The sequence below is a fragment of the Aythya fuligula genome, chromosome 20 (assembly GCF_009819795.1).
Source record: "Aythya fuligula isolate bAytFul2 chromosome 20, bAytFul2.pri, whole genome shotgun sequence".
NCBI classification, from domain to species: domain Eukaryota; kingdom Metazoa; phylum Chordata; class Aves; order Anseriformes; family Anatidae; genus Aythya; species Aythya fuligula.
The window spans coordinates 9,658,100-9,682,312 of record NC_045578.1 but is presented as its reverse complement, the minus strand read 5'-3'; the positions used below and the strand labels follow the sequence as shown (position 1 = coordinate 9,682,312).

General features: G+C 41.3%; 2 protein-coding genes across 5 annotated transcripts; both read right to left on the bottom strand.

The window, feature by feature from the left end:
• Positions 1-124: 124 nt before the first annotated feature.
• GGNBP2 (gametogenetin binding protein 2) lies at positions 125-18,373 on the bottom strand. Of its 2 annotated transcripts, none has more exons than XM_032201007.1 (14): positions 18,284-18,373; positions 17,652-17,775; positions 13,992-14,072; positions 11,741-11,994; positions 10,680-10,778; positions 7,416-7,529; positions 5,094-5,303; positions 3,950-4,124; positions 3,123-3,317; positions 2,349-2,499; positions 2,056-2,181; positions 1,822-1,973; positions 1,194-1,439; positions 125-470 (listed from the first exon to the last, which is right to left on the bottom strand). In XM_032201007.1, the coding sequence occupies exons 2-14, from the start codon at positions 17,742-17,744 to the stop codon at positions 267-269; spliced, it is 2,100 nt and encodes a 699-aa protein (XP_032056898.1). In that variant the 5' UTR covers positions 17,745-17,775; positions 18,284-18,373; the 3' UTR covers positions 125-266. The 2 variants fall into 2 exon arrangements, with proteins under 2 accessions (XP_032056898.1, XP_032056899.1); XM_032201008.1 differs by having other exon boundaries at positions 5,100-5,303.
• A 3,622-nt stretch (positions 18,374-21,995) lies between these two features.
• On the bottom strand, positions 21,996-24,182 carry PIGW (phosphatidylinositol glycan anchor biosynthesis class W). 3 transcript variants are annotated; one of them, XM_032200814.1, is made up of 2 exons: positions 24,126-24,182; positions 21,996-23,586 (listed from the first exon to the last, which is right to left on the bottom strand). In XM_032200814.1, the coding sequence occupies exon 2, from the start codon at positions 23,570-23,572 to the stop codon at positions 22,052-22,054; it is 1,521 nt and encodes a 506-aa protein (XP_032056705.1). In that variant the 5' UTR covers positions 23,573-23,586; positions 24,126-24,182; the 3' UTR covers positions 21,996-22,051. The 3 variants fall into 3 exon arrangements, with proteins under 3 accessions (XP_032056705.1, XP_032056703.1, XP_032056706.1); XM_032200812.1 differs by lacking the exon at positions 24,126-24,182 and adding an exon at positions 23,844-23,881; XM_032200815.1 differs by lacking the exon at positions 24,126-24,182 and having other exon boundaries at positions 21,996-22,401; positions 23,041-23,653.
• Between the last annotated feature and the right edge of the window lie 31 nt (positions 24,183-24,213).

The following is a 24,213-nucleotide window of genomic DNA, read 5'->3' as shown; positions in this document are numbered from 1 at the left end:
AGTAAGAGAAACATTTAATGAAAAGAGATGGCTTAAATTATAAGAGAGGCTTGCACAGCTACTCAACTAAAGATACAAGCCTGAAGAAAGAACAAAATTAATGAAATCACCTCCACCAGCCTCCCCCAAAAAAAGAAAAGAAAAAAAAAGAATCACATTAATTTAAGATAAAATTTTGCCATAAGTCACTAAATTAAGTTTTTGAAAGAGAAGGCGCAGTAGTCATCTTGAGAATTTCAATGAAAGACAGAGCTATTTTATTGTATTTAGTTCGCTCCAGCCGTTGTCAACCAACCGTTACAAATGGGCCTCTTGTGATCATTTAAGCGGCAGTATTTATTAAATTTCTCCTTCAGATGCTGTCGGTATTGTTCTCTATTGCTGTAAAAAGACTTGTTGTTTGCCATAAATGACTGTATTTCATCTTGTGAGATAAAGATTTCCTCATCAGAAGTGCATTCAGATTCATCCTACAAATGAAAACAGGCATTTCAGAACTCCAGCATTGCCCTTCCTACACAGTACACCTGTCCTGTAATTGCACATGTCGTCTACAGTTGCTCTGAAGAAAGATGTAGCCTTCATGTCAACACAAGAAGTCTTAGCTGGCTAATCCCATCACTTCATTCACAATGTTCTGCTCTTTTCTGGGTAAGAGGCAGCCCATACAGTCATGAAATCTACCAGAGCAATCTTCACAGTCTTAACACATTTCCATTGAAAGCGTATGGCTTTTATTACAGTTTTTTTTTTTTGTTGCTGTTCTTAAAAAAAAAAAAAAAAAAATAACAAAGAAGAGAAAGGAATAGGGAAGGAAAGGGAGACAGACAGAAGAAAGTTGTCCAAGGAGCCTGTAATGGGAAGCAGTATTTAAGGCACGAAGGCAGTAGAAATGTATGCTTCATTTGATAGAATGATACAATCCTTGTAACAAATAATCCAATTTGTCACTTGCATTCCAGTGACAGTGATTTTTCCTCCTCTGCAAAGCAACTGAGTTACACACTTCACAGAGAAAATGGAAAAGTAAACAAACTAAACACCAGTAGAGTAAGTTATGAGTTTTAGTTTCAGTAACGTTATTTGCTGAAACAGTTCTTCATTGGGATTTCAAGTTCTAAACCCCATCCTCAATTCTAATGAGATAAAGCAGTATGTGACAACCTAAAATTCCAGTGGAAGTGGTTACTTACAAGGAGCTCCACTAAACTCTTGGCACCTTTTCCAGTATCAGGAACAAGTGACATTTCTGTAGGTTCTGCAAACTGTGACACATTTTTCATATGCTCAAACCAAGGCAACTGCTGCACACTTTTTTCTGAGCTACAACAGCTTTCAGCATGTGTGTCTTTGGTCTTGTCACGATGAAACTCTGTGTGCATATTTCCTGAGGTCTCTCTGTTACCTGGGTCTGTCATACAGCTTCCAAGTTTCTGAATCTACAATTGAGAAAGGCAGCGTTAAACCTGAACCATTTGAGTTTTATTTAGGGGAGGGAGGCAACAGGGTAAGATGAAAGAAAAACTTTCAAAAAGAGAGCAAGGATATATATATATTTTAAATGTATGTGCCTGGGGGGAAAAATGGCATATTAATACACTGCGAGTGCACAGAAATGCACATGCTTAGGAACACATGAAAAAAGACTCCCTCCCACCACAACCCGTTCTAGGAAAGACCTCAATTTCGGAAGTTGGATGGACAGAAGATCCTTGCAACCCCATTTACTGCACTGGTCACAACTGAAATTTGAGCTACTTCTGTAACAACTTTAAAATGTATGCATTTAAATAGCTATTCCAGCTCACTTATGTTCCTTACATGTTCATTCTCACACTTCAAAGTTTTACTTTTCTTTTTCTTCTTTTTGTTTTTGCCTTTTGTGTTACTCTCTTCTGAATTTGCCCAACACTCCACACAGCTATCTCCATCCTCTTCTTTGTCATCACAGCGATGGACACATGAATCATCTCCTGCAAAAGCCAGGACATTTTCTCATCAGATCCACTGAGTTTTGTGTATTCTGAACCAATATTAAGTTCTTCCCAAGCCTACCGTTTTCATCATGGTTGCAAATGCCTTCAGTGCAGGCCACATCGGATCCCTCTCGAGACCCTGTTTCGCTGCCCTCCATGCTAGATGAATAGCCACAGTCACTCCCATTACATTGTGGAGATAAACCTGAGACGAACAGAGAAGTTACACCAGTCTACAAGAGCTGTTGCACACTCTTTAATCATGCCTCTAGTAACTGAGATTTTTTAAAGTTACTTTAAAAATAACTGAACATTACTCTGCAAAGGATAAATGCTTTTAAAAAACAGAAAAAATAGTAGAGTTTAACATACCTTTCTTTATTTTAGGTGAACCTAATAGGGTACCACTACTAGGACAGGTGCAAGAAGTGCTTTCATTAGTAACAATTACTTCTACACAATTGTTAGCTTCTTCGGTGCTACCACAGGCTTTGCAACTACTTTCCATGAAGTCCGAATTTTCCTTAAAACAATAGATGAAACAGAAAAACAATGCTTGCAATTACCAAAAGTAGCTCAGCCAGCATCTTTAGCATGGACACTCTTTCCACAAAGAAGAAACAGCTAACACTGATAACAGCCACAGCATTGCTTACAATTCTTCAGAAGCACAAGACAAGTCGAAAAAATAAATTTCCTCACAAGAATACGACCCTCAGCTAGCCCAGTAAGTTCAGTCAAGAGATTCAGAGTAATAATTGCAACTATTTCATCAGTTTAAGGAGCTTCCCCCTTCCCAAAAGGATAATAATGGTAATCGTCTATGACTAGCATTTGAAATCCCATAGTCTAAGTGATCTTTAAAAACTGACAGCTCAGAAATATTCTACCATAAGCTGACCCCCTAGCTTCAGATTTTTATTAAAAAAAAAAAAAAAAAAAAAAAGTAACTTCTTAACTTCTTTTAAAAAAAGACTGTGCTAATCTGTGAAGTATTAACTTCAGTAGCAATCAAAAACTAGTTCCCAAAGAAGAAATATAGTAAAAAAAACCTCTCAAGAATTCTAAGATCAGTTGATGAATGAAGCACCGAATTAAAAACCCAATTATTTAACACCATCAGAAACTACATCTATCAATGTTTACCTTTGCTTGATTTATTTCCTTCTCTTCTGTTGCCTGCAAAGGAGTAGGGATCTCACATACACACTTATTTTTCCGTCTATTCTTTCGTTTTTGGCGCTTCTTCTCTTGTTTAAGTTCTCGCACTCTTTCTTCTTCTGAAAACTCTTCACAGAGCTGTTCCAATCGACTAATACCCTGCACTTTTTCCACAGCCATCTGTTTATAAGAGGTTAGATCTATTTATAGACGTTAACGCAACGCAAGCTTTTACATTTATAAAAAAAGAAGTCATTATGAGGGTGCTGGGGAGAGAGTTATCTACGTAATATCAAAGTGGAAAGCAAGTGTACAATTGGTGTATGTCAAAGAAATTCTATGAAGTTCTGTCTTAAGTTCAAAATCATACAGGATTGCAGAGTATAACTGTAATTGACCCACAAACACACCCAATGCAAGATTTAGCAGTTGTGTTTGTAATTCAAAAGCACACAGAGCATTTTTATTCATGAGCCAGATAAAACTGTTGTAACCAGAGCTACTTTAAATGATAACAGGTAGAAATAATTTCACTCTGAAAGAAAAAACACGATATCCAGTGTATTATGATGTGCAGCTTGGAAAGTAAAAACAAGCAAGTTTCAGTCTTTATCTTCCAGTACACTTCACAACAGAATGCAACTCAGCTGTGATACACATTAATGTTGCACAACTGTTGCCTGCATTGAACAGGGCACTCCTGAAAATCTCCTTCCAGCACCACGTTAACAGAAAGCAGAAAAATAACTTCAGTGAGAACATACACAGTCGCTATGGTGATTCAAATACAAGTTAGATAAACAGATTTTTACCTCAAAGCTTTTGCGTAAAGCATCAACACCTAGGTAAAAAAGCATCTGCCATGTTTGTTCCTCGGCTCGCAACTTTTGCCAGATTCGGTGTAATCTTTCATAAAGATGAATACCCAGGCAGGTCAAAACTTCTTCTTGGGCTATGTCTATTGTCTTCGCATGCCTTTCTCTCCGTCTAAAGGAAGAGTTGGACCAAAGCATAGCATTGTTAAAGTAGCTGGAAATCTACCAAAAGATCAAAGCAATTCAATGAGGTATTTTCTGTATATACGACTAAAGATATGTTTGCATGAGCAGCTTTTTTAAATCAAGTTCTGCTGTGCTGCATGCAGATGCAAAATAGAAAGGACCAGCTCAGAACTACATTCCTGACGTGCTAATTTGTGTATGGTACTATAAGGCCGCGCTGTGCCTTCCACCTTAAGACTCCCCCCATGAATTTGTTTGCTCCTACTAGGAGGGCTCATCAGAGTTTTAATGTCAGAGATGCAGCCATTCTTTTATTTCCTAGAATTGTAACTTCGTTTATAGCAAGTATTTTAAGTTCCTAAATTCTTGTGTGCCAGTTAACCTAAGTTTATACATTACTTACCTTACAAAATAAAAAATATTTCAGTATTAATCTGCATCTTTAATCTATAGTTGAAAAATCATTACAGAAGTATTTGTATTCCTAACCGAACAGCTATGATCTAATTCTAAAAATACAGAGCTCAAACTCCTATTTTTCATTGGAAGGATTTTAAGATGCAAAGAACAGGTTCAGAAATTACTATGAAATACAAGTGGCAACAAAATTAAGTTCAACACTTGGATTCAGTAAAACTTTCAACAGAGGTTCTCTTTCTATTTCACATATTCTGAGCGCTTCGATGAAAAAGCAGGCAGTTCTAATGAGTGAACAAATGAAGTAGAAGACATTTAGCAATTGTTCTCAGTCTTGCCTTCAGAGTTAAACACACTTAAAAGCGCTTTAACATCTTTACTACTTTGAAGCACTATCTTGAAAGTCTACTTCAATACGAGTATTCACATTCAAAAGTTTATTATGCAGCGAAGAGGCAAAAAACACTTCTGCAAAATACATTCAATAATAAAATAAAGAAGCAAAGCGCTAGATAGCCCACTCTAGCAAATTACATACTCATACCCTCCTGCGAACTCTGGTTCAGCTCGACCCAATAGGTGTGCGATGAAATCTGTTTCACAGCATACATGTATATGACGTTCATGTGGACAGCAACGCAAACCCTCATAAAGTGCAGCACAGTAGCCCTTTTCTTTGCTGCAGTCTAGCTCACCAATAAGAATATTGTATGCCCGAAGTACTTTATTTTTGCAGTCAGTGCAAAACCTGTATTGAAACACAGAACAAAACAGAACTGAATTTTTATTCAAGCAGAAATTTAGAGCAGCCAAGCCTAAGTTATAACACGCTGAGCTCTTTAACAGCACATGCTATATTAAAAATAGGTCACGCTAAGGTTTATGTTACTTCAAAAGGTAAAACAGTAAGACTTTGAATGTAAGCCATGTAAGTTTACTATATGCACTATACTACCTATCATATATTACAAGTCTAGGTATCAATTTCATGCTCCAAGGCATAAATCAAGCTAATTGTTAATATGAAGAAATTCCTATATCGATATGCAGTACCATATTCAGAGATGGGAAATCTAATAGTGAACAAACTGAATTGTTAGTACAAGCCAGGAAAAAATTCCTCTCAATAACACACTCCAAGTTACTTTATAGGAATTATTTAAAGTATACTCAAGTGAGTGATAAGCAATAAGAAAAAAGGTTTCTTCTGTTGCCTGCTGTGTAAGAGTGGTTTCCACTATAAGCACCTTAAAACATATTTTGAATTATTAGATTACAGCACATATAGCAAAACAAGATTTACAACACAATGTATTCAATTTAAACGTGATAGCTCAGATAACTAACGTGAGAACAGTATAGTTATGAAGTCTGTTATAATTAAAATACAACAAAAATAATTTATAAAAGTAATCTTCAAGAAGCTACAAAACATCTTGCTGTATTAATCTAAAAATGCAAGTCAGACAAGCTGCTCACATTTCAGCTCTCAGCTTGAAAAGCTTGCTCTTCTTGCCATCTCTGGACAGTGTTTTTCCCTCCCCTAGTTTGTCCAGTCACTTGACAACACTAAGTCAAACATATTTTGATGTTTGATAGAACTATGATAACTGGCTAGTTTCTGTGGTGAAAGGAAAGAAAACAGTAATATTATTGTAGGTTAGCATCAGGAACACTGCCAACACTATGTTTAATGTCAGAGGAGATTAAAGTTGTTTTGTTTCCAAAGTGTTATTTCCACACCACCACCACCCCCGCACCCATCTGTGCCCCCGTGGTTTATATCTGAACCTTGAAACTACTGGAAATTAAAAACTTTTTAATCAGCATTGTAGCTACCATCCACATGCAACAGTAAGCTAGCGGCCTATTTTTTCCCCTGCAAGAGAGATGTCAGGACACTAGCACTAGTAAGTTATAAACACCTGTTTTAAAACTGTGATTTGTATGCAACACCAAGCCTAAAAATCTTCATCTGTTAGTTTAGATGACATTATTTTGAAATTGCACATACTCCCTGAAAGCCTAAAAAAAGGCATAACCCCAATCAGAGTAGGCTACTTGTGCACGAGTAACTGGAACTCACTGCATTGCATCCCAACTAGCTCCTGCAGAAAGGGAAGTCTCCAGGATAGAAAGCATCAATTTCAACATTCTATATTATTAAAAATGCATGGCTTTGACACCACTGGTGTTCTATATTATTACACAGCATTACTGTTATTCTGTATTAACATAGCAATGAAAGTAATCCAAGATTCCTTCAGAAACATATTTTAAACACATCAATTAAAACCCTTTAAGTAACACAGAAAAGGTAGTAAAGCTACTTGGAGTTAGAATTCTTACTGTCTTTCAACAGTTTACATCCCTTCCCACAACAATTTAAAAAAAAAATCACCAGCATTCATCTGTCAGTGCATGCTGAAATTACTGCTAGAATACTAACTGTTGCTACCAGATTTAAAGTTGCAAATGAGACTCACGTAACGTGTATTAAGAGGTCAACAAAAATACAAATACATGCAATTTTAATACATCATGTTGTAGATCATAATTTAATTCTAACCAAAAAAATAAGAGAAGTAGGTATGACTTCATCTGAGGTATGTGCAATTCTCCAACTCCGACCAGGAACAGTACAAAAATATTTCAACATCTTAATCTTGTCAACTGTTACAATGCAATCTGGCATGGTTTTCTACCACCATGAAGCTTAGATCTTAAGTTTTAGAAGGGTGTCAGAAGAACCCTGCAAACTTTTAAACGTTGTGTAGATTCCGCGCTTATTTTGATTAACAAGAAAATGCAGCATGTATTTCTCAAAATGAAGGCGTGTGTCTTTGTTCTTTTAACATACCTGTGTTTTCGTAGATACGTTTCTAATGTTTCTAAAAGACAGCTAGAATCAATTAAAACTACTTCATCCCTGCATTCCTGGGACATGAGCTCCCACACATCCATCCAACAACCCCTGGAAAACAAACAAACAAACAAAAAAACATTAGAAACAGACTAGACTTTACATTATCCTGCCAGTAGTTCGGCAAAGAAGCAAAATAAAGCATCATTAGTTTACCTGACCGCTCCCTGGAAAGGTCCATAGTGGAAAATGATCCTACACTTGCTCTCCTCCTTCTTGCTGTCTTCACTACTTCTCTTATCTGCACTTAATTTCTCTGTACTGAGTGTACTACTGCTGCCTTCACTGTCACATAGTAAAAGAAATTTTAAACCGGATCTATTATGAACTAGTTATTTTTCCTAAATAAATGCTATGAAAATGCTGCAGTGTTCCTTGATTTTCTTTGACTCCTTTATAGGCTAAGCCTTAAATTACAGAAAATTTAAGAGTCGGATATGAGATACAGAGTTTGCTGTCCATGTTCATAAGCCCAGATTCATGACAACTTTTTGAGAAGTTATAGCTGAAAGCAAGTAACAGTTTTTCAGTATATTAGCTTAAGTGTCATCATATGTAAGTTTTAATACCTCTGGTAGATGACATTTCATATGACAACTTACTGGAGAGAAAAAAAACGTAACGAAACAACCATCCACAAACTTCCACACATCTACTACCACAGAGAAACCATAAAAAGCTTCATTAAACTTCCAAAATTTGTTTAAAAGCTTTACTAAGTACCACCAAATATGCTAAAAGTACTCTTACAGAGCCAAGAACAGACTTTAAATAGTAAGTCATGTTTACTTACGGGCTTGTCTACACTTGACATTTTACCAAAATGGTCACTTCTGTTTCAGCTCGTGTCTGGATACAACAGAGCAGTAAAATAGAGGAAGAAGTACTCCAATTTAATAATTAGTTTCTCAAGAGTACTTATTTATGCTGTTATCTCAGTGACTTGCCAGATCATTTAAGAGAGGTTAAGACACTCCTTAGCCCCAGATGGAACTGAGCAGTGACAAACCAGGTACACTGAAACACAGAACGTCAAGTCACTCTCCAGAGATATTAGCTGGCATTCCTAATTAAGTAACTTGAATAGTAAGTGTGTTTAATTATCCAGAGTGCTTTTTTTTTTTTTTTTTGTCTGTGTGTGTATATGAAACACCTAACAGATGCATCTCCTCTGAAGAAGTTTCTTGTAATGGAGTCAAGCAGAAGCTCTAAGTTGATCCACAGAACTTGTTCTGTGAGACAATTCTACCTGACGCCTCCATGTCTAGGCTGTTAGCACATTTGCTTCCGCTCTAGGCAGCGGATTTATTTGGAGAAATATCAGTACCAATACACCCTGATCACTTCTGTAGTGCAACAAATGGGTATCGACTGAGCAAGCAGAGTGCAAGCTATGTTTCTTTAGCAAACTACACTGATTGTCCACATGCCACGCTATCAGATAAAGCTGGAAGCTTTACTTGCAGTATATTAAAACACTGCTCTTCCACTTATTCCATTACCCTGCCACTGCTCAAAATACTAAGGAGATTTATACCAGCATGAATTAAAGAAATACAGACAGCACTTTCCTCTATACACTCATTTTCAGCACTGTTTTGTCGTGCCAGAATGGCAAGCACAGGTTCTGTGATACACGCTCTTGCACAGAGAATATTAATCTTACTAAAAACAAACTGAAAAAAATCACACTTCCATAACGCTTTGAATTTGCTGTATTTAAAAAAGAATATCCCCCTATGATCTTTTGCTTGTGTCACATAAGCTTTAAACCAATTATGTGACAGGTCTGGAACCAAAATATAATAGGAGATGGTGATTATCTACCAGCACCCTCAAGCAGCACAACTGAAAAATCAAGTGTCCAATTCCACATGCCTAGCATCTCAGGGGATTCGTCTAAACCCAAAGAGACTCAACTCTGCATAGAAAAATACATGTCCTGTAAGTGGAAACCTGATGATCAAACTTGAACAGGTTGTATGCTTAACCAGAAGCAGAACACAACTGACTGAAGTTCCCTAACACTCCAACTAAGCACAGTAGTGAAATTTATCAGCTATCATTTCAACAACACTATAAACAATGATCAAACAAACACAAAAACCCCACACCACAGATTTACAGGGTGTGTTTTTTTGGTTAGCCAGCTGGCACAAGCCTTACAACTAACACACAGAAGCACACATGCATCGTTTGCACTGATGTATTCAAAACATGCTGTCACATTTTGAGAAAATTAAAACGTTTAACAGATTTTTAGTTTTAAACCTGCCTCTCAACCACAACAAAGCCCTCTGTTAACAATGCCTTGTGCAGTCGTCAGTAATCTCAAGCAAAATGATGTATATTTGTACCCTTTTACTTCAGTGGGAGAAAAACTGCTGACTAATTGCTTTCGTACAGAGCACAAAAACCACGTCTTTGTAGAGCATTGTTCGTATCACGATGCAGAAGCCATCCATCCCCTGAGCAGACTATATTCCGAGATATATTCCAGATGAGAAATGAAAAGCACATCAGAGAGCACTGAGTTGTGATGGCCAAGTTAGCTTTTGGCAACTGGTTTCGAAATTAAACATGGATATTTTTATGGAAGGGGAAAAAAAACAAAACCAACCAACCAACAATACTACCAGCCTGGTACCAAAGGAAAGACCCAAAATCCAAGAGTCAAAAATGCAAGAGCTGGAATTAATGAGCACATTTGGGGAAACAGCTGGTTTCGTAGAGCGGCCTTAAAGTTCATATGAAAACATCACCAAGCAGCTGAGGGAGCTCTGACAAAGGGGGGGAGCACCTCTCACTGCAGAGAGTGGGAACTCACACTGAGAGGGCAGGAAACCACACAGCACTGCTCGCTGGACAAAACTAAAGTGTGAGCAAGGGCAGCGTGTAAAGGTTTAAACATCCTACTGCAGTAAGAGTCACGGTCTTACCAACTGAAGGGCTAACTGCCTTCTTATAAAACCTACGGAGAAAGACTCGTGGCCTATAAGGCATGCTGCCCCAAATTCTTGGGTGCCTCTTCCTCTTCCCTGCAACTTTTTGGATTTAATATAATCCAAATAATTTGGTAATTACTACTCCGGAAAACAGATAAAAGCATAAAAATTGGTCTCTGTGCTTAAGAAACTAGTATCTGTAGTTTGCTTCCTTAAATATTTTAGATTGAATTGTGCATGTTAAGCATAAACTTACCCCAAAGGTTTTGGTTTGTGTGTGTCCAGAGAGTGTAACTGACATCTTTTGTTCTTCTTACTTTTGGGAATTGCATCGATCATATCATTCAGTTTGGACCTATGGAAAAAAAAGGTAACTTAGTATTCTGAAAACACGGTTATCCAGAGAAATTTCAAAGGGATTGATTCAGCTCACGTATCAGAAACAAGTATGCTAAAGAACACTGAATCTAAAATTTTCTTCCTGTTCCATATTTTTACTTATGACACACAGTCTTGCAGTACACATGGAAAATACAGTATAGGCATTCCAGCCAAATCCTAGCAATCAGGATAAAGATAACTCACGTGTAACAAGCTATTGCATTAGTCCCCTTTAAAAATAACGGGCTTGGAGCAGTGACACCTATTTCAAAAGTGCTGGGAACTACGAATTCATCATGTTACACTACCTCACCCTCCAAACCTCACTATCCCCAGCTCTGCACTAACCCCTCCTACTTCCCACTGGCCTGCAGCAAGAAGTAAAACAAGCTGAAGCCAAGGGGAAGGTAAAGGCACGCTGTGGTGAGCAGTCACTGTTTGGTTTGTTGACAGCTGAGAAACAAATGGCACTGAGACCAAGGCTACTTACTGTGCTAGCCAAACCCAAAGGGTTTCACTTTCTCAGCATTACCCTTCTACTCTTGAGTAGAAAGGCAATTTTTTATTGTTTAAGTTTTACATGCAAAATAGCATGGTGAAGAAACACTCTTCTTCCGGAGAGCATGAAAAACCCACAGTGCCTCTTCCAAGATTAATGACTAAACATTTTAATAGCTGTATCTTTCAACTGCAACCATGGCATCACAACTGATGGTATGAAAGGTTAGGCATTTGGGTTTGTTTGTCTTCAGGTTAGTAAACAACTCCTTTAACAGAGCTGTAAATACAAGTATGTGCTATCAGATGCAAACTTGCAACAACTCAGCGTCTCCAACAAGAAAGCTGCAAAGAAGTCACATGCACAGAAGCTAGCTTTCCTGTTCTTCAGATGAGAATAATCTGAGCAGTTCTAAGATAACAGCAGGTCTCACTTACCCATGCACATAAAACAGTGTATAAAGCTTCTTTGCATCAGTCATACAGCTCCGAGTTACAGAAAGAACACCCTTTGGCCCTACTGTTAGAGGCTCAAGTGCTGGATTTCCAGACTCAACAAGCTGAGAAAACAGACGTTCCACACTACGACGACAGCCAACACACGGGACCAGCTGAGAAAGTGCACTCAAAACTTCTCGTGATGTCACCATCATGGCAATATTTAGATCCTGCTGTTTAAGCATGCTATGCCTCTAAAAGAGAGCAAGAAATGAAATAGTTAGAAATAAAATATAAAAACACAACTTAAACTGTTTGGCTTTTCCTCATCAAAATACACTCGAGGTGGGAACTGCATGCAGTGCTCGGTTTCAGCTCACCACCTTCCTACCAATCACTTACAATGCTTACTGTATGAACCAAACCACATCCACTAACAACAGTGGAGCAATTCTACTTCAAGTCTTACAGTCTGCCCTCAGAAAAAAATTAAGTGTTTTTCTCTCCTGTCACTCAGATCAGCAAATACTGCTCCCAAACAAAGGGCACGTGTCCCTGTCATTAAAGAGGCCTTTTTCCTCCAACTCAGCTCAGATGTTTTAGTAAAGGGCCTTACACACAACTCTGCACATCATTTTCTACTCGCTCTCATTTCATCTTTGGCACTTAGAAAATACATTCCCGGACACTCATTGAGTTTGTTGTAAATGAGATTTCCATACATGCCAATCTGTTTGCACCAAGACAATTCAGCACTGCTGTCCCTAGAAGGCTACGTGCCATTTCACATTACAAATCTAATACCTGAAATCAAAAAAGCACACATTACTATTCAGGGTGAAAGATTTTTACTTCAGGAGCGAACATCCATGTGTGCTAATAATAGAACTTTAAAGAGAACACCTTCTAATATTTCTTACGTCAATAAACAATTTTAGGAGCTTCTCCTCGTTCCTCTGTCAAACATATCCACGCACACAGACACAAAAAGCACATACCTTTCTATTTCTTCTTCTAACTGCTAAATTACTAGCTCAGAGTTCGTCAACTTTGAACTTCCACTAGCACAGCTAAACGGAACAGATGGTCCATTCCTCTGAGAGCGTCCCTTCCTCACGCACCACCCAACATATCTACTCCTTGAGTATCAGCACTACAGGCACTTCTCAACTTTATCTGTCAAAGCAGAGTGCTGTCAATATATTGTGTCACTTTCCCCTGGTTATACAAAAAATACAAATATGCTTACAAAGCTGTATCTACCCAATGAATGTTTTACCATACTGCTGTCAAATCACACCAGTTAAACACAGAAAAGATGTCACAACTGGTGGGGAAAGAGAGACCACACAACACAGCAAAAATAATCGGTCACAAGGAATGCATCGATACCTTGATTGAAGTGAAAAAATATTTATTACACTTTAAGTAATTCATGTTATAAAAAGTAAAGCTATTATCTGATAATATTTCATGTTTGTGCTCTGAAAGGAAGACACATTAAATAATCTGACAAGTGATAGCACTCCGCAATAATCCTCTTTTCTGTAATTAATAGTACTAATCACAGCAACAGCAGAAATGAGCTATTTTCACAACACAACCATGCTTCATAGGCAGCATATGTCTCAACTGCTGCTGCCAAGCCACGGTGAAGAAATGTAAGCTGCCTATCAGCAAACTGGCTTGTTCCTTCCGACATCAAGTGGCAACCTTTATTTAATTTTTTTGCTACAGGTGTTACTGTGCTACTGCTATTTGCCAGAGCATTCAGATAAGTTTCAGGGGTGCCACAAAAAATGTCTCTCACTGTTCAACTACATCTAATCTCTAAAGTAGCACATTAATTCTACCTTGGTATGGTACTAGCTATAACAACCGGACCTTAAGCAATGCACACTTTACTTGAATAAGCAGTTCAAGATTTATTTTCTAGAAAGAAGTGAAAATGTAGTAAGAAACCGTAGTTTCCATTAAGCATAAACTGGCAGTGACCAGTTTTCAACTCTAATTGGATATGCAGCAACTGCCTCCTGGGAAGACAACAGTGTATAAAAGCTGTGAAGCACAGAAGATGAATGCACCCAGTGTACTTTGGTACCAATACATAATTGCATATAGGCTCCAACGTGTCTTTCAAGTCATTTATTAAGTCATTCCAGGAATGACAGCCTCCTGGAAAAGCGAGAGCATGAACCTACAGAAAGCAAGATCTAGCACATGTCTTTCTTAAAAAGAGTGATGTACTTACCTGAATGAATTGCTTTAGTTGTGCATTGTTGTTCTGATGTCCATCAAGGTTTAGCACATTATCAGGAAATTCCATCACCATCTATGTGAAAGACAAAAAAAAAAAAAAGTTCTCAGAAAAAGTTGAATACACAGCATTACCTTGTTTTGCTTTCTTGAGAATAGGTAAATAAGACATTAGGTCCTCATTCAACTATATTAAAAGCTTGAAGAGGCACAAAGACAGCGAATGTTTCAGCAGATTAACCAAGTATTTTCACTAATACAATGTTCTACAAAAAGTTTACAAGCAGAAAATGTTGAACAGCTGATACAGGAGAGAGCAGAAGTTGCTAAATGGAATATCACTGTTTATGTTACATTATCTGCAGGACTTGAGACCTTGCTTCAGTTAAAAAGAAGAGTGGTACTTCAGCACAAATTGAAATCCAACAGCCTAACACAATTTATAAAGCTATGAAAAAAAAATCCAGTCACAACATTTTAAGGACATTGAGTCTACTTCTTCAAAGGCTAATTTAAAACAGTCTTAATTCAGCAAGGTACTCCAAGGTGTATTTTGTTTTGTGCGACTGCAGCTGCAACTCTCAGGGGGCTCAACGTTAAAATGTCAAGCCTGCAGAACAATGAGATTAAGTAATTAATATTTCTTTCCCAACTACTAACCGAAGAGGGCAGTTTCTTGAAAAGGCAGTGAAATAACTTCTAGTCAAACCAACATAACCATGGAGAAAAGTGAAGCCAACTAGAACCAGAAGTGAAGACTAGCTAAGCTATCTTCTTTGTCCAAACTGAGAAACAGAGAATTTAACAATATAGATATTGGAAGTTCAATTTAAAATCTCAAAGACAAAATAATAACTTTGATTAGTAACTCTAATATCAATCAACACCAAAATAAAATCATCCAATTCCCTATTTTTTCGCTCTCTGCTAACTTCCTTCAACTGCCTGGTAAAGAGAGAATTCCCTGCTGTCTGTATAATTGCAGACACTACCTCCAGAGAATTGATACGCTTACTTTTACAGGCACTCAACACTGCTCCAAAATAAACATCTATTCTCTACGGCCAGAAAGCAAAGCAATATTTTGATCTCACATGTGCTAGAATCGGAGCATCAACAGAGCTGCCTAGTTGTGTTTGTGCAGAACAGTGCCACAGCCACTGCTCATTCTGATGTATTCTCACGTATTTCTTTTCCAGCTTCCCTTTCCTCACCCCTGACCATACACACTCAGCAGCAGAGCACGAGGTTTGGTGGCATGATTATAGGTTTCCTAGATGGCTAATTTGATGCTCCGGTCGTGGATGAGCTAAATGCAAAAGTAAAAACACTATCTGCTAATGACGAAATGAAAATAAAAACTTGCATATTTCTTTCCCCTCACCTTTATCACCCACTATCAGACAACACCCACAGATAGACTGTACAACACAGTGAAATTATCAAAGACTAAATTTATTCACGTGTCTGTTTGATGAGATTTTATTAACTGGTTAAACATAAGCCACCGACTGGAAGAAAAGATTTCCACGCTACCACATCAAATGGAATGCCTTCTAGAGATGATGAAAGCTGCTTAAGAAGTGAAAAGGGTTAATATTTAAACTTCCTTTAATTCATAGTTGAAGCTTAGAAACACAAAAGTAAGAGTGAACAATTCATTTAGAGGAGAGATATCATACTACACCTGAACAGGCTTCTGTGCCATTGGAAAGCAACATTACGAGTTTAAAAGCACTAAGAGCCATTCATTCAATGTTTTGCAAGCAGCAGTTCACTATTTTTAGAGTTAAGGCACAGACTAAGACTTCCAGCTGACAAACAGAAAGGAAGTAGTCCCATTAATTTTCAATTTTAAGTTTTAAACAGGGTCAACACAAACCAGTTAATTTCAATGACCGTTGTTTTTTTAAGATAATGCTTAAGAGGTATAATTACATTAAAAAGACAACAGCATCCATTTCAAACAACTGCATCTCTTGCAATAGCTCTCTTTAAGAATTAAAAATAAATAATTAAATCATGGAAGGCTGCAAGACAAGGAAGCTAAGAGCTCATTCAGCTGTTTCTACAGACTTATCTGCAGACCAACCTCCATATCTGAATACTGTGTAACAACAGCAACTGAATGGAAAAAAAAAAAAAGGATGTTAGAATGTTTCTTCATGGTGAGGATGACTTGCACTTGCACAAATGCCTCTCATCCAGACACAGAACTGACATATGGCTATTGGAACCTCTTCAATTACAACTATGGCTTGCCTCTGGTGTAAAAAAATGATAATGACAACACTCTGCAGTTGTGCAAAGTTTCAGGCAGGGAGTTAAAATCTGGAACTAAATCACAAACGGAATTTTAGGCCAGCCTAAGTCAAATCATCTGTCTCATGCTTGCTATGGCCGAATATTCACACACACTCTCACAATCTGTCAAATGCAAACAAAAAACTGATAGTATTCCTACACAACACTGGGATTGCAGTTAATAAGCCATTCTAGGGGGGCTTTGAAAAACTCAAGGGGAAACTGCCTAACAGACAGTACAGTTAACCAGAGATGACAGACTACGTGAGGCCAAAAAGCAGTGACAATTTTTGGACAGTTATTAATATGCCTTCATTTACAATGACCAAAACTAAAACACAGCGAGGAGCTCCTCTTTGAACGTAGCAGAGCCAGATGGGATTGAGAGAGAGAGTCTTCAACAACGTGACAAAGTGTTTAGAGACCGTTTGAAGATGCTCAATTGTTTTGCTCTGGAAGATGGAAGAAGTTACATTATCAAGTTGGTAAAGTTAAGAAAAAATAGCAAGTCAGACATTTTTCCATATCTAAACATGAGATGAGAATTTTAGAACACGTACATTTTACACCGTTTAAGCAGTTACTGTCACGTGACATGCCACTGACAACAGAATTCACGTATGAATGATTAAGATACCCTGCCACACTACGTAAATCCAATTTTATTTTCAGCCCAATGTTTTCTTACATTAACAATTCAGGCAAATGACAACCGGCTGGAGTGCGCCCTGTGTTCACCTACTATGCAATTTCTGACCCTTCCTCCAAACACGTGAAGAAAACAAAAAGACCAGAGCACCTCTACATTGCACTTAGTTCACTTTTCCACTGAATCTTCTAGAAATGGCAAAATCCTCATGTTTTCAAAATCACAAGAATATGCTGGAATTGAAAGCCTCCGAGATCTGTTGCTGCATGCACGGCAGCACTTCTTACACACTCCATAACCCCTTACTTTAAGGCAAAGCTACTGAAAACACCTTCGGCCTTCTCCTGCCTGCTTACAGGCAAGGCAGTTACCTAGCCTACACCGTGGTTTTTTAGCCTGCGACGTGTTTTTTAACGTTAACATGGCTCCTTTCCCGACGAGAGGAAAAATGGCTTTGCCCCACATTCGTGCTCTGGCACCGAGGCACGCCTGTCACTTGGGAACGAGTTCCATGCGGAGCCCAGCACGCCAACAACTTTCTCCCCGTGCTGTTTAAAGGATTTTAGGGCTGGGGCCGGGGCAGGAAAGTCCTGCAAAGAGCTGCAAAACCCCGGGGCCGAGCTTTGCAGGAGCAGCCCCGTGTGTGAAGGCCTCGCCCGGGCACCGCGACGCCCTGGGGGGGGGGGGAGGCTCGGCACTCACCGTGAGGGTGTCATCGATGTAGAGGGGGATTTGCCTCTTCTCGAAGGGGAACTCCTCCTCGCCGTCCCTGCACACCGCCACCAGCCGCGCCATCGCCGCCGCTTCCTCCTCCCCGCTGCCGAGCCTGCGAGCAGCCCGAAACGCCGCGGAGGTAAATCGCCGCCGCGCTTCCCCGGCACACTTTCACCAGCAGGGGAAACCGAGCCTGCTTTACCCCATCGCCTGATTCACCACGGGCACACAGCCCCGAGCCGCCGCCGCTCCACGGACACCGGGAGCCCGGCCCGGAGCTCGCAGCGGGACCGGGGCTGGGGGCGGCGGGGACGGAGCCGGGGCCGGGCTGAAGGCGGCGGGGCCGGGCGGGGACGGGGAGCACGGAGGAGCCCCGATGGAGCCCGGGCAGCCCCTGAGGTGGCTGCGGAGGGCAGCGGGGGCCCAACACGGCCGCCTCCCTCCCTCCCTCCCTCCCTCAGGCCGGAGGGGCCGCAGCCCGCCGGCCTCCAGCGTCCAACGGGGGCCCGGTGAAGGCTCGGAGCTGAGGCTCCCCCGCTCCTTCCCTCACCCCCTTCCCTCCTTCTCCTTCTCCTTTTCTCCCTCCCCTCAGCCCCACCGCCCCCTCCCCGGGCCTTTACCGGCTGCCCCCAGCCGCGGGCCGTGACAGGCGGGCGGACACCTCGGGCCCCACCTCGGGCCCTGCCGCGGGGCCGCCTCCTTCCGCTCCCCCTTCCCCGGGCCCTCCCCGCGGGCGGCGGCCCCGGCCCCGGCCCGCCCCGGCCCGGCCCGGCCCTCCTCTCGCGAGACACCGCGGCCGCTGCTTCTTCCTCCCCCCCCCCTCCTCTTCCTCCTCCTCCTCCTCCTCCTCCTCCTCCTCACCCCCCCCGGTGCCGGGGCCGCCCCCCGCCCGTTACCTCCCGCCCCCACCCCCGGGCTGGGGCCTCCTGAGGAGCCCCGGGGCGAGGCCGCGTCACAAACGGCTCTGAAGGAACGGGGGGGGGGAGCCGTGAGGCGCAGGCCGTGCTCAAGGCTTTTTATTATATTTATATTTTTTTTATTATTTATTTTTTTCCCTCGTTTCGTTATAAAAACGTTTCCGAGGAGGAGTGAATGGTTTTGGCTTGCGCACCACCTGCCTCTGAGGGGAGCGCTGCGTGGAGCCGCGTCGCTGCACATGCTGTTTTCATGGTTTTCTTAACCAAAATTCAATAAATTAATAAAGAAGCTGGCATTTTAGCAGCATCTCGCCTTCAGTGTGGTGGGCATGGGCTCATGCGGGCACCCCAAACCCTGCATGCTCAGGGTTACACACGCACGTTAATAAAAGATGCATGGAAACTACGATCCAATTTTATCATTTATCCATGGAAAAGGGCTTTTTGGGCTGCTGGAAAACTCCTCGCTACCTACACAACAGGGAAGCGACAGCGCCTCGGTGCCACTGCGTGTGTGTGCCCATCTTCTCGCCTGGCAGAAAGGCCTGTGCTTTCAGCCACAGGAGCTTTGAAATTGGATACCGGCTGAAATCTTTATTGTAATATTCCACTTCAAAAGAGACCTGACTGGGATGGAAAGGAAGGCGTGCTGCTGTCTGAATTAAAAAAAAAAAAAAAAAAAACGCACTTAAAACCAATGAAATTTGGTAAGGAGTAACTGTTGTTTAAGGAATAACAAGCTTAAGGACAAATGTAATCAGCCCTACGTTTTTTCTATCCCGCAGCCCTACAAAAAGGTCATTCAATGGAATTACGGCACCAAAGATGAAACAACTTCTGTTTTCCCAGTACTCTGCTTTACAATAATTAAAGTCAGTGGCATGCTATAGTTCAACCATTTTAGCCTTACTAGTTGAAATATATTCAACTTTCACTAATTATATAACATATTTTGATTTATTTTCACATATATCTGTAGATCTCTGAGAGTTTACTCATCTCAACACACCCAACTGTGAAATGAAATGTAGTGCCCTTGTCCCTGTCAGCCACTGAGCTAGCAGGCACTGAGGTGCACACAAAGAAAGTGTCTCCAGCATATCACGGTGCTAACTTCTCTTGCATCTTTTTGAGCCGATACAGTGCCTTTCTTGTACAGATTCTGTGACCAAAGATGGCTTGCTTGCATTTCGTGGTTCTTGCAGAAGCATGGTTAATTATCTGTATCTATTCATAGCCTAAACATTCAGAATTAATAACTGCCGGTTGCTTCAGGGCAGAATTTGCCACGTTGGTTATTGACAATAAGTAATGGGAATTAATTGTCCTTCATTAATTCAGTGGTGAGCAACTGACTTCAGACAGCTTTAAAAGTGGGAGACCGCCACGCCGTGCTGCGCTGTTCTCATGCTGTACTCATGTGCTACGGGCCCCTCGGCTCGCCAGCGCTGCTACAACCACAGCTCCAGTCCTGCAACCAGCCCGCTGCCTGCACGCAGCTCGCAGGGCTCTGCACAGACACAGCAAACCTCCCACGGAATTTTTGCTTCGTGAAATGGAGTTGGCGTCTAGAGAGTTTGCTGCTTGTCCAGACACAACTCGGCTTTGTCACACCCAATTAACGCCTTAATTCTGAATCACGCTGGAAGACTTGTGCTCGCAGGTAGAACTCGTTGCAGGTCTTGTGCTTCAAACAGTTCAAAAATTAATATCCATGAGTAGTTTTGCACAAATGATTACTGCCATTCAGTTTGCGATGGAAGCCTTTCTTCCCTAGGCAAGGCTAGGAATTGTTTTCAAATAAATTACCAGAAAAACAGTTACCAGGAAACTCTGCTACAAACTATGATAATTGTTTGTAAGACAGGGTTGCCTACTAACGGCATCTGCCTGCTGTAGTAACTGCAACTAGTACGATACAGGCTGATTTTCTTTAATTCTGAAGACTATCTGGCTAGAACATGGAAGTAAACAAGCATAAACTCAGCATGTCCACAGTATATAACCTTCAGTCATCATCTTTCCGTTGACCAAAGCCTGAGAGAACCCCATAAATTCAAGAATATTCCACAACATGTCTGCCTTCAGGGATCTGATTTAGAGGCTTAATCTCCCTAGGTTTTATGATTCATTGCATTCAACAGACAAGGAAAAAATTGAAATATGGCCCATATGCACTCCTGTAACTCCACTGACATTAGACATCCATCATCAACTAGAGTTTGTATTCCGCTTCTGAAGTATTTCTATCTCCCATTCTTGAATTCCTCATGATCTTTAAATGTATTTCTCTTCTCAACAACTTAATGAGGTCAGGAAGAACTGTCACAGTTAGGAAAGTGAACAAAAAGGGTGTTCTACTCTGAGCTTATGGGAAGACTGTGATAGATGGAGAAACTGAGCACCTCTCCTACCAATACTCTGCTGGTATCCTGCCCCCCTGCATCATGCTTCTTTCCATTTGACACTGTTTGCTAATAAGAATTCATACAGAATGTTCCCACTAGAAGACAGCTCGGCTGTCAAAATACAGTATTAAATCAGCTACTGTTTAAAACAATTTTATAGACAAATATATGAGCCTTGAGTACTTTAAAGTAGAGTTGAAGACCATATTCTACCGTGTTGCTAAAGATGAGCTGTCACATGTTGGGATGCAGGTTGGGGGTGAATTGGTTTTGGTTCTTTGTATTTTCTTATAAAAGGCTGTGCAGCTCTTATTATCTGCACCACAAATTCCACCAGCTGCTCTATGAATTCATCGGCAGCAGAGCTTTATCATTCAGAGCATCGTATTTAGATAGGGTCGTCATTTTTATTCATCACTGAGGATGAAAATAAAATTTAGCTTTAATTCAAAGGCTAATTTAGATTTCAGTCTATGATTAACATTCCACATACAATTACTGCCATCAAAGTCAAGCATATGCATAAATCCTTGCAGGACTGGGGCCAAAACACTCATCCAATAGATTTTATATAAAGAATTATTCTTATCTATTATTTATGCAAGGGCCTGAACTAGCTAGCTCTTGACACAGCTAAGTCTGTCTATATATAAGTACTCATTTTCCTACTTTTCATCTGGCTTCTCCTCTACATAGTGTTATCTAATCTTACCAGCACTTGGATATAAACATCCCTCTTGAACCCACAGTTCACTAGCCGTAACATTACTCTTCTGCATATATGTTTATAGAAACAGTGTAAGTATTCAGCAAACGATCTCAGAAACCAAGTTTTCAGGAAAATGGGCAACATCTCCAACAGGTAACAGTACCAATTGTATAATTTGGTAAAACAAAACCTAAAAATAAATAAATACATATAAATAATGATTAAAAACTGTCATAAAAAGCTATGCTACAAATACAAAGTCATAAAATATTGTATTTACATATCATTAAAATACAGTTTTAAATTTAATTTTAAATAAAAAAGTTTAGCTAGTCCCCTTAAGACAGGGTGGAATCACCAGAATTTTAATACTATATTTTTGGCATGCAATATATACATAATTAAACAGTTAAAAAACATATATAAATGCAGTATACATAATGTAAGTGCAGTCGTGCTGTGGATAGTATCTATCATTATATTCACAATACCAGTCACAACATTTGCAAGTAAGAAAAACAGTAGCTGATTTCTATTAACAGCACTAATCAGGCAAGCGTGCGACAGCTCACTTTCCCTTCTGACAGGCACAGCCTCCGTTTCATCCTTTTTACTGGCGTTAGGGGGCTTTGCAACACTCCAGCAGGAGGGCACACTGGAGCCCTTCACGAGAAGCTTTGTGAACAGCAGCACGAGATCAGTCACTAGGAAGAAGACAAAGAAAGTCAGGCAGTGAGCAACGACCCATATGCAGTACGACAGATTGGCCATGCGGCGGGACACGGGGTCTGCGTGTGCTTGTGACAGGTGAAGAAGCACGAAGAGCACAAGGACGGTCAGCAGTAAGGAACAGACTGCTTCCATCCAGTCCTTGACTGAGTTTCTGTGCTTCTTCAGATAGAGCCCTACTTGCACACTTGCCATGTATATGGCTAGATATCCAAAGAGAGAGAGCAGGCCTTCCCTGTTGGCATTGAAAAAGCCAACCCTAGTGTCTTTGCCGTCGCTGCCGTGCAAGACAAATGTCTTCAGAGAGGTAATGTTAAGAATAAGCTGATAAAGTACAGCAAGATTCACAGCCACAATCCAAGATTTATTTGCTGGAATTATGGCTAAAAGTAGAGATGCTGCAAGCCTCACAAATGCTAAGGTAAAGAAAAAATTCCAATGCACTCCATACTCTGAAGTATGTTCCTGATACTCGATAGATTTAACACTAAGGAGTCGTCCAACGCCAAGGAAAATCAATGGCCAGATGGAAAAAAACTGCTTGGCCAGATGGGAAAATTTTGCTTGCGTCACATATGACTTTTGTCTAACTTCAGGACAAACGAGAGCATTACCGAAAATGAAAGCGCCAACCCCCAAATCCATAACTCCAGTTCCATAGGTCTCAGCTTTGGCATATCGCCGTGGGAACTGCGGGAAATCCACTGCTAAAATACCGATCGATGTCAGCACGTTGACATAAACACGTAACGCTGTTATTGCTGGAATGTATTCTGAATCCAAGTACGTCCTCTGGAAGTCTTTTACAATTTGCCTGAAAGGCGCTCGGGTATCGTGTTTTCTTTGGCTGTATATTTTAGAAAATATTCCTGCACAGATGGCTGCAATGATGCTTGGCGGAAAAAAGATGATTGGAGACAGGACTGTGCAGGAGAACAGGAGAGGAGACACCAGCACAGCGAAGTCCAGCAGCAGGCTGCATGTCCTTGACCTGAGAGGCTTCCCATTGTGCAGGTAGTACAAAATCAAGAGGAGCCCTCTGCAAAGCAGGCAGAGCGGAGCTAGAGGCAAGCCCAGCGAAACTTCCAGCAAGCTCGTTCCGTTCAGGTTACTGATAAAGGCTTCTTTCAGCTGTTTTTGTGACATCCTTCTTCCCTGTGCTGGAATCAGAAGCATGAAATAGAGTCAGTGAGGGGAAGGGAAGGGAAGAGGGAAGGGAAGAGGGAAGGGAAGGGAAGGGAAGGGAAGGGAAGGGAAGGGAAGGGAAGGGAAGGGAAGGGAAGGGAAGGGAAGGGAAGGGAAGGGAAGGGAAGGGAAGGGAAGGGAAGGGAAGGGAAGGGAAGGGAAGGGAAGGGAAGGGAAGGGAAGGGAAGGGAAGGGAAGGGACGGGACGGGGGGTGCCCTTCCCAGCCCCCACCTCAGCTCCCCGCGCCCCTTCCTCCCGCTGAGGTAAACCCGGGCCGCGCTCCGCGGCCGCACTTTCAGCGCTGGGCGGCAGCTGCCGATCCGCAGCGCCCGATTCGCCACGGGGCAGCCCCGCCGCGGCTCCTCCTCCTCCTCGTCCTCCTCCTCCTCGTCCTGCCGCCCTTCCTCCCGCCGCCCCGGCTGCCCTCGGCCCCGGTGAGCAGCCCCTTCCTTTCCCTTCCCCATCAGAGCCGCTCCGGGCAGCCGGGGCAATGAGTAAATCCCCGCAGAGCACCGCCCGCAGCCGCCCCGTGCCGACTCCTCCGCTTTATTTCAGGGCTCCTCGGGGGGATTCGGGTGAGGGACCCCAGAGCCGAGGCCCC

What these genes read in the sequence shown, in the direction of transcription:
- PIGW (XM_032200814.1), bottom strand. Translation starts at nt 23,572, where the DNA reads ATGTCACAAAAACAGCTGAAAGAAGCCTTTATCAGTAACCTGAACGGA.
- GGNBP2 (XM_032201007.1), bottom strand. Translation starts at nt 17,744, where the DNA reads ATGGCGCGGCTGGTGGCGGTGTGCAGGGACGGCGAGGAGGAGTTCCCC. An exon ending in ACGTATCTACGAAAACACAG is followed by an intron (nt 5,304 to 7,415) that starts GTATGTTAAAAG and finishes GTTTCAATACAG; the next exon opens with GTTTTGCACTGACTGCAAAA. An exon ending in AGGAAATAAATCAAGCAAAG is followed by an intron (nt 2,500 to 3,122) that starts GTAAACATTGAT and finishes TATTGTTTTAAG; the next exon opens with GAAAATTCGGACTTCATGGA.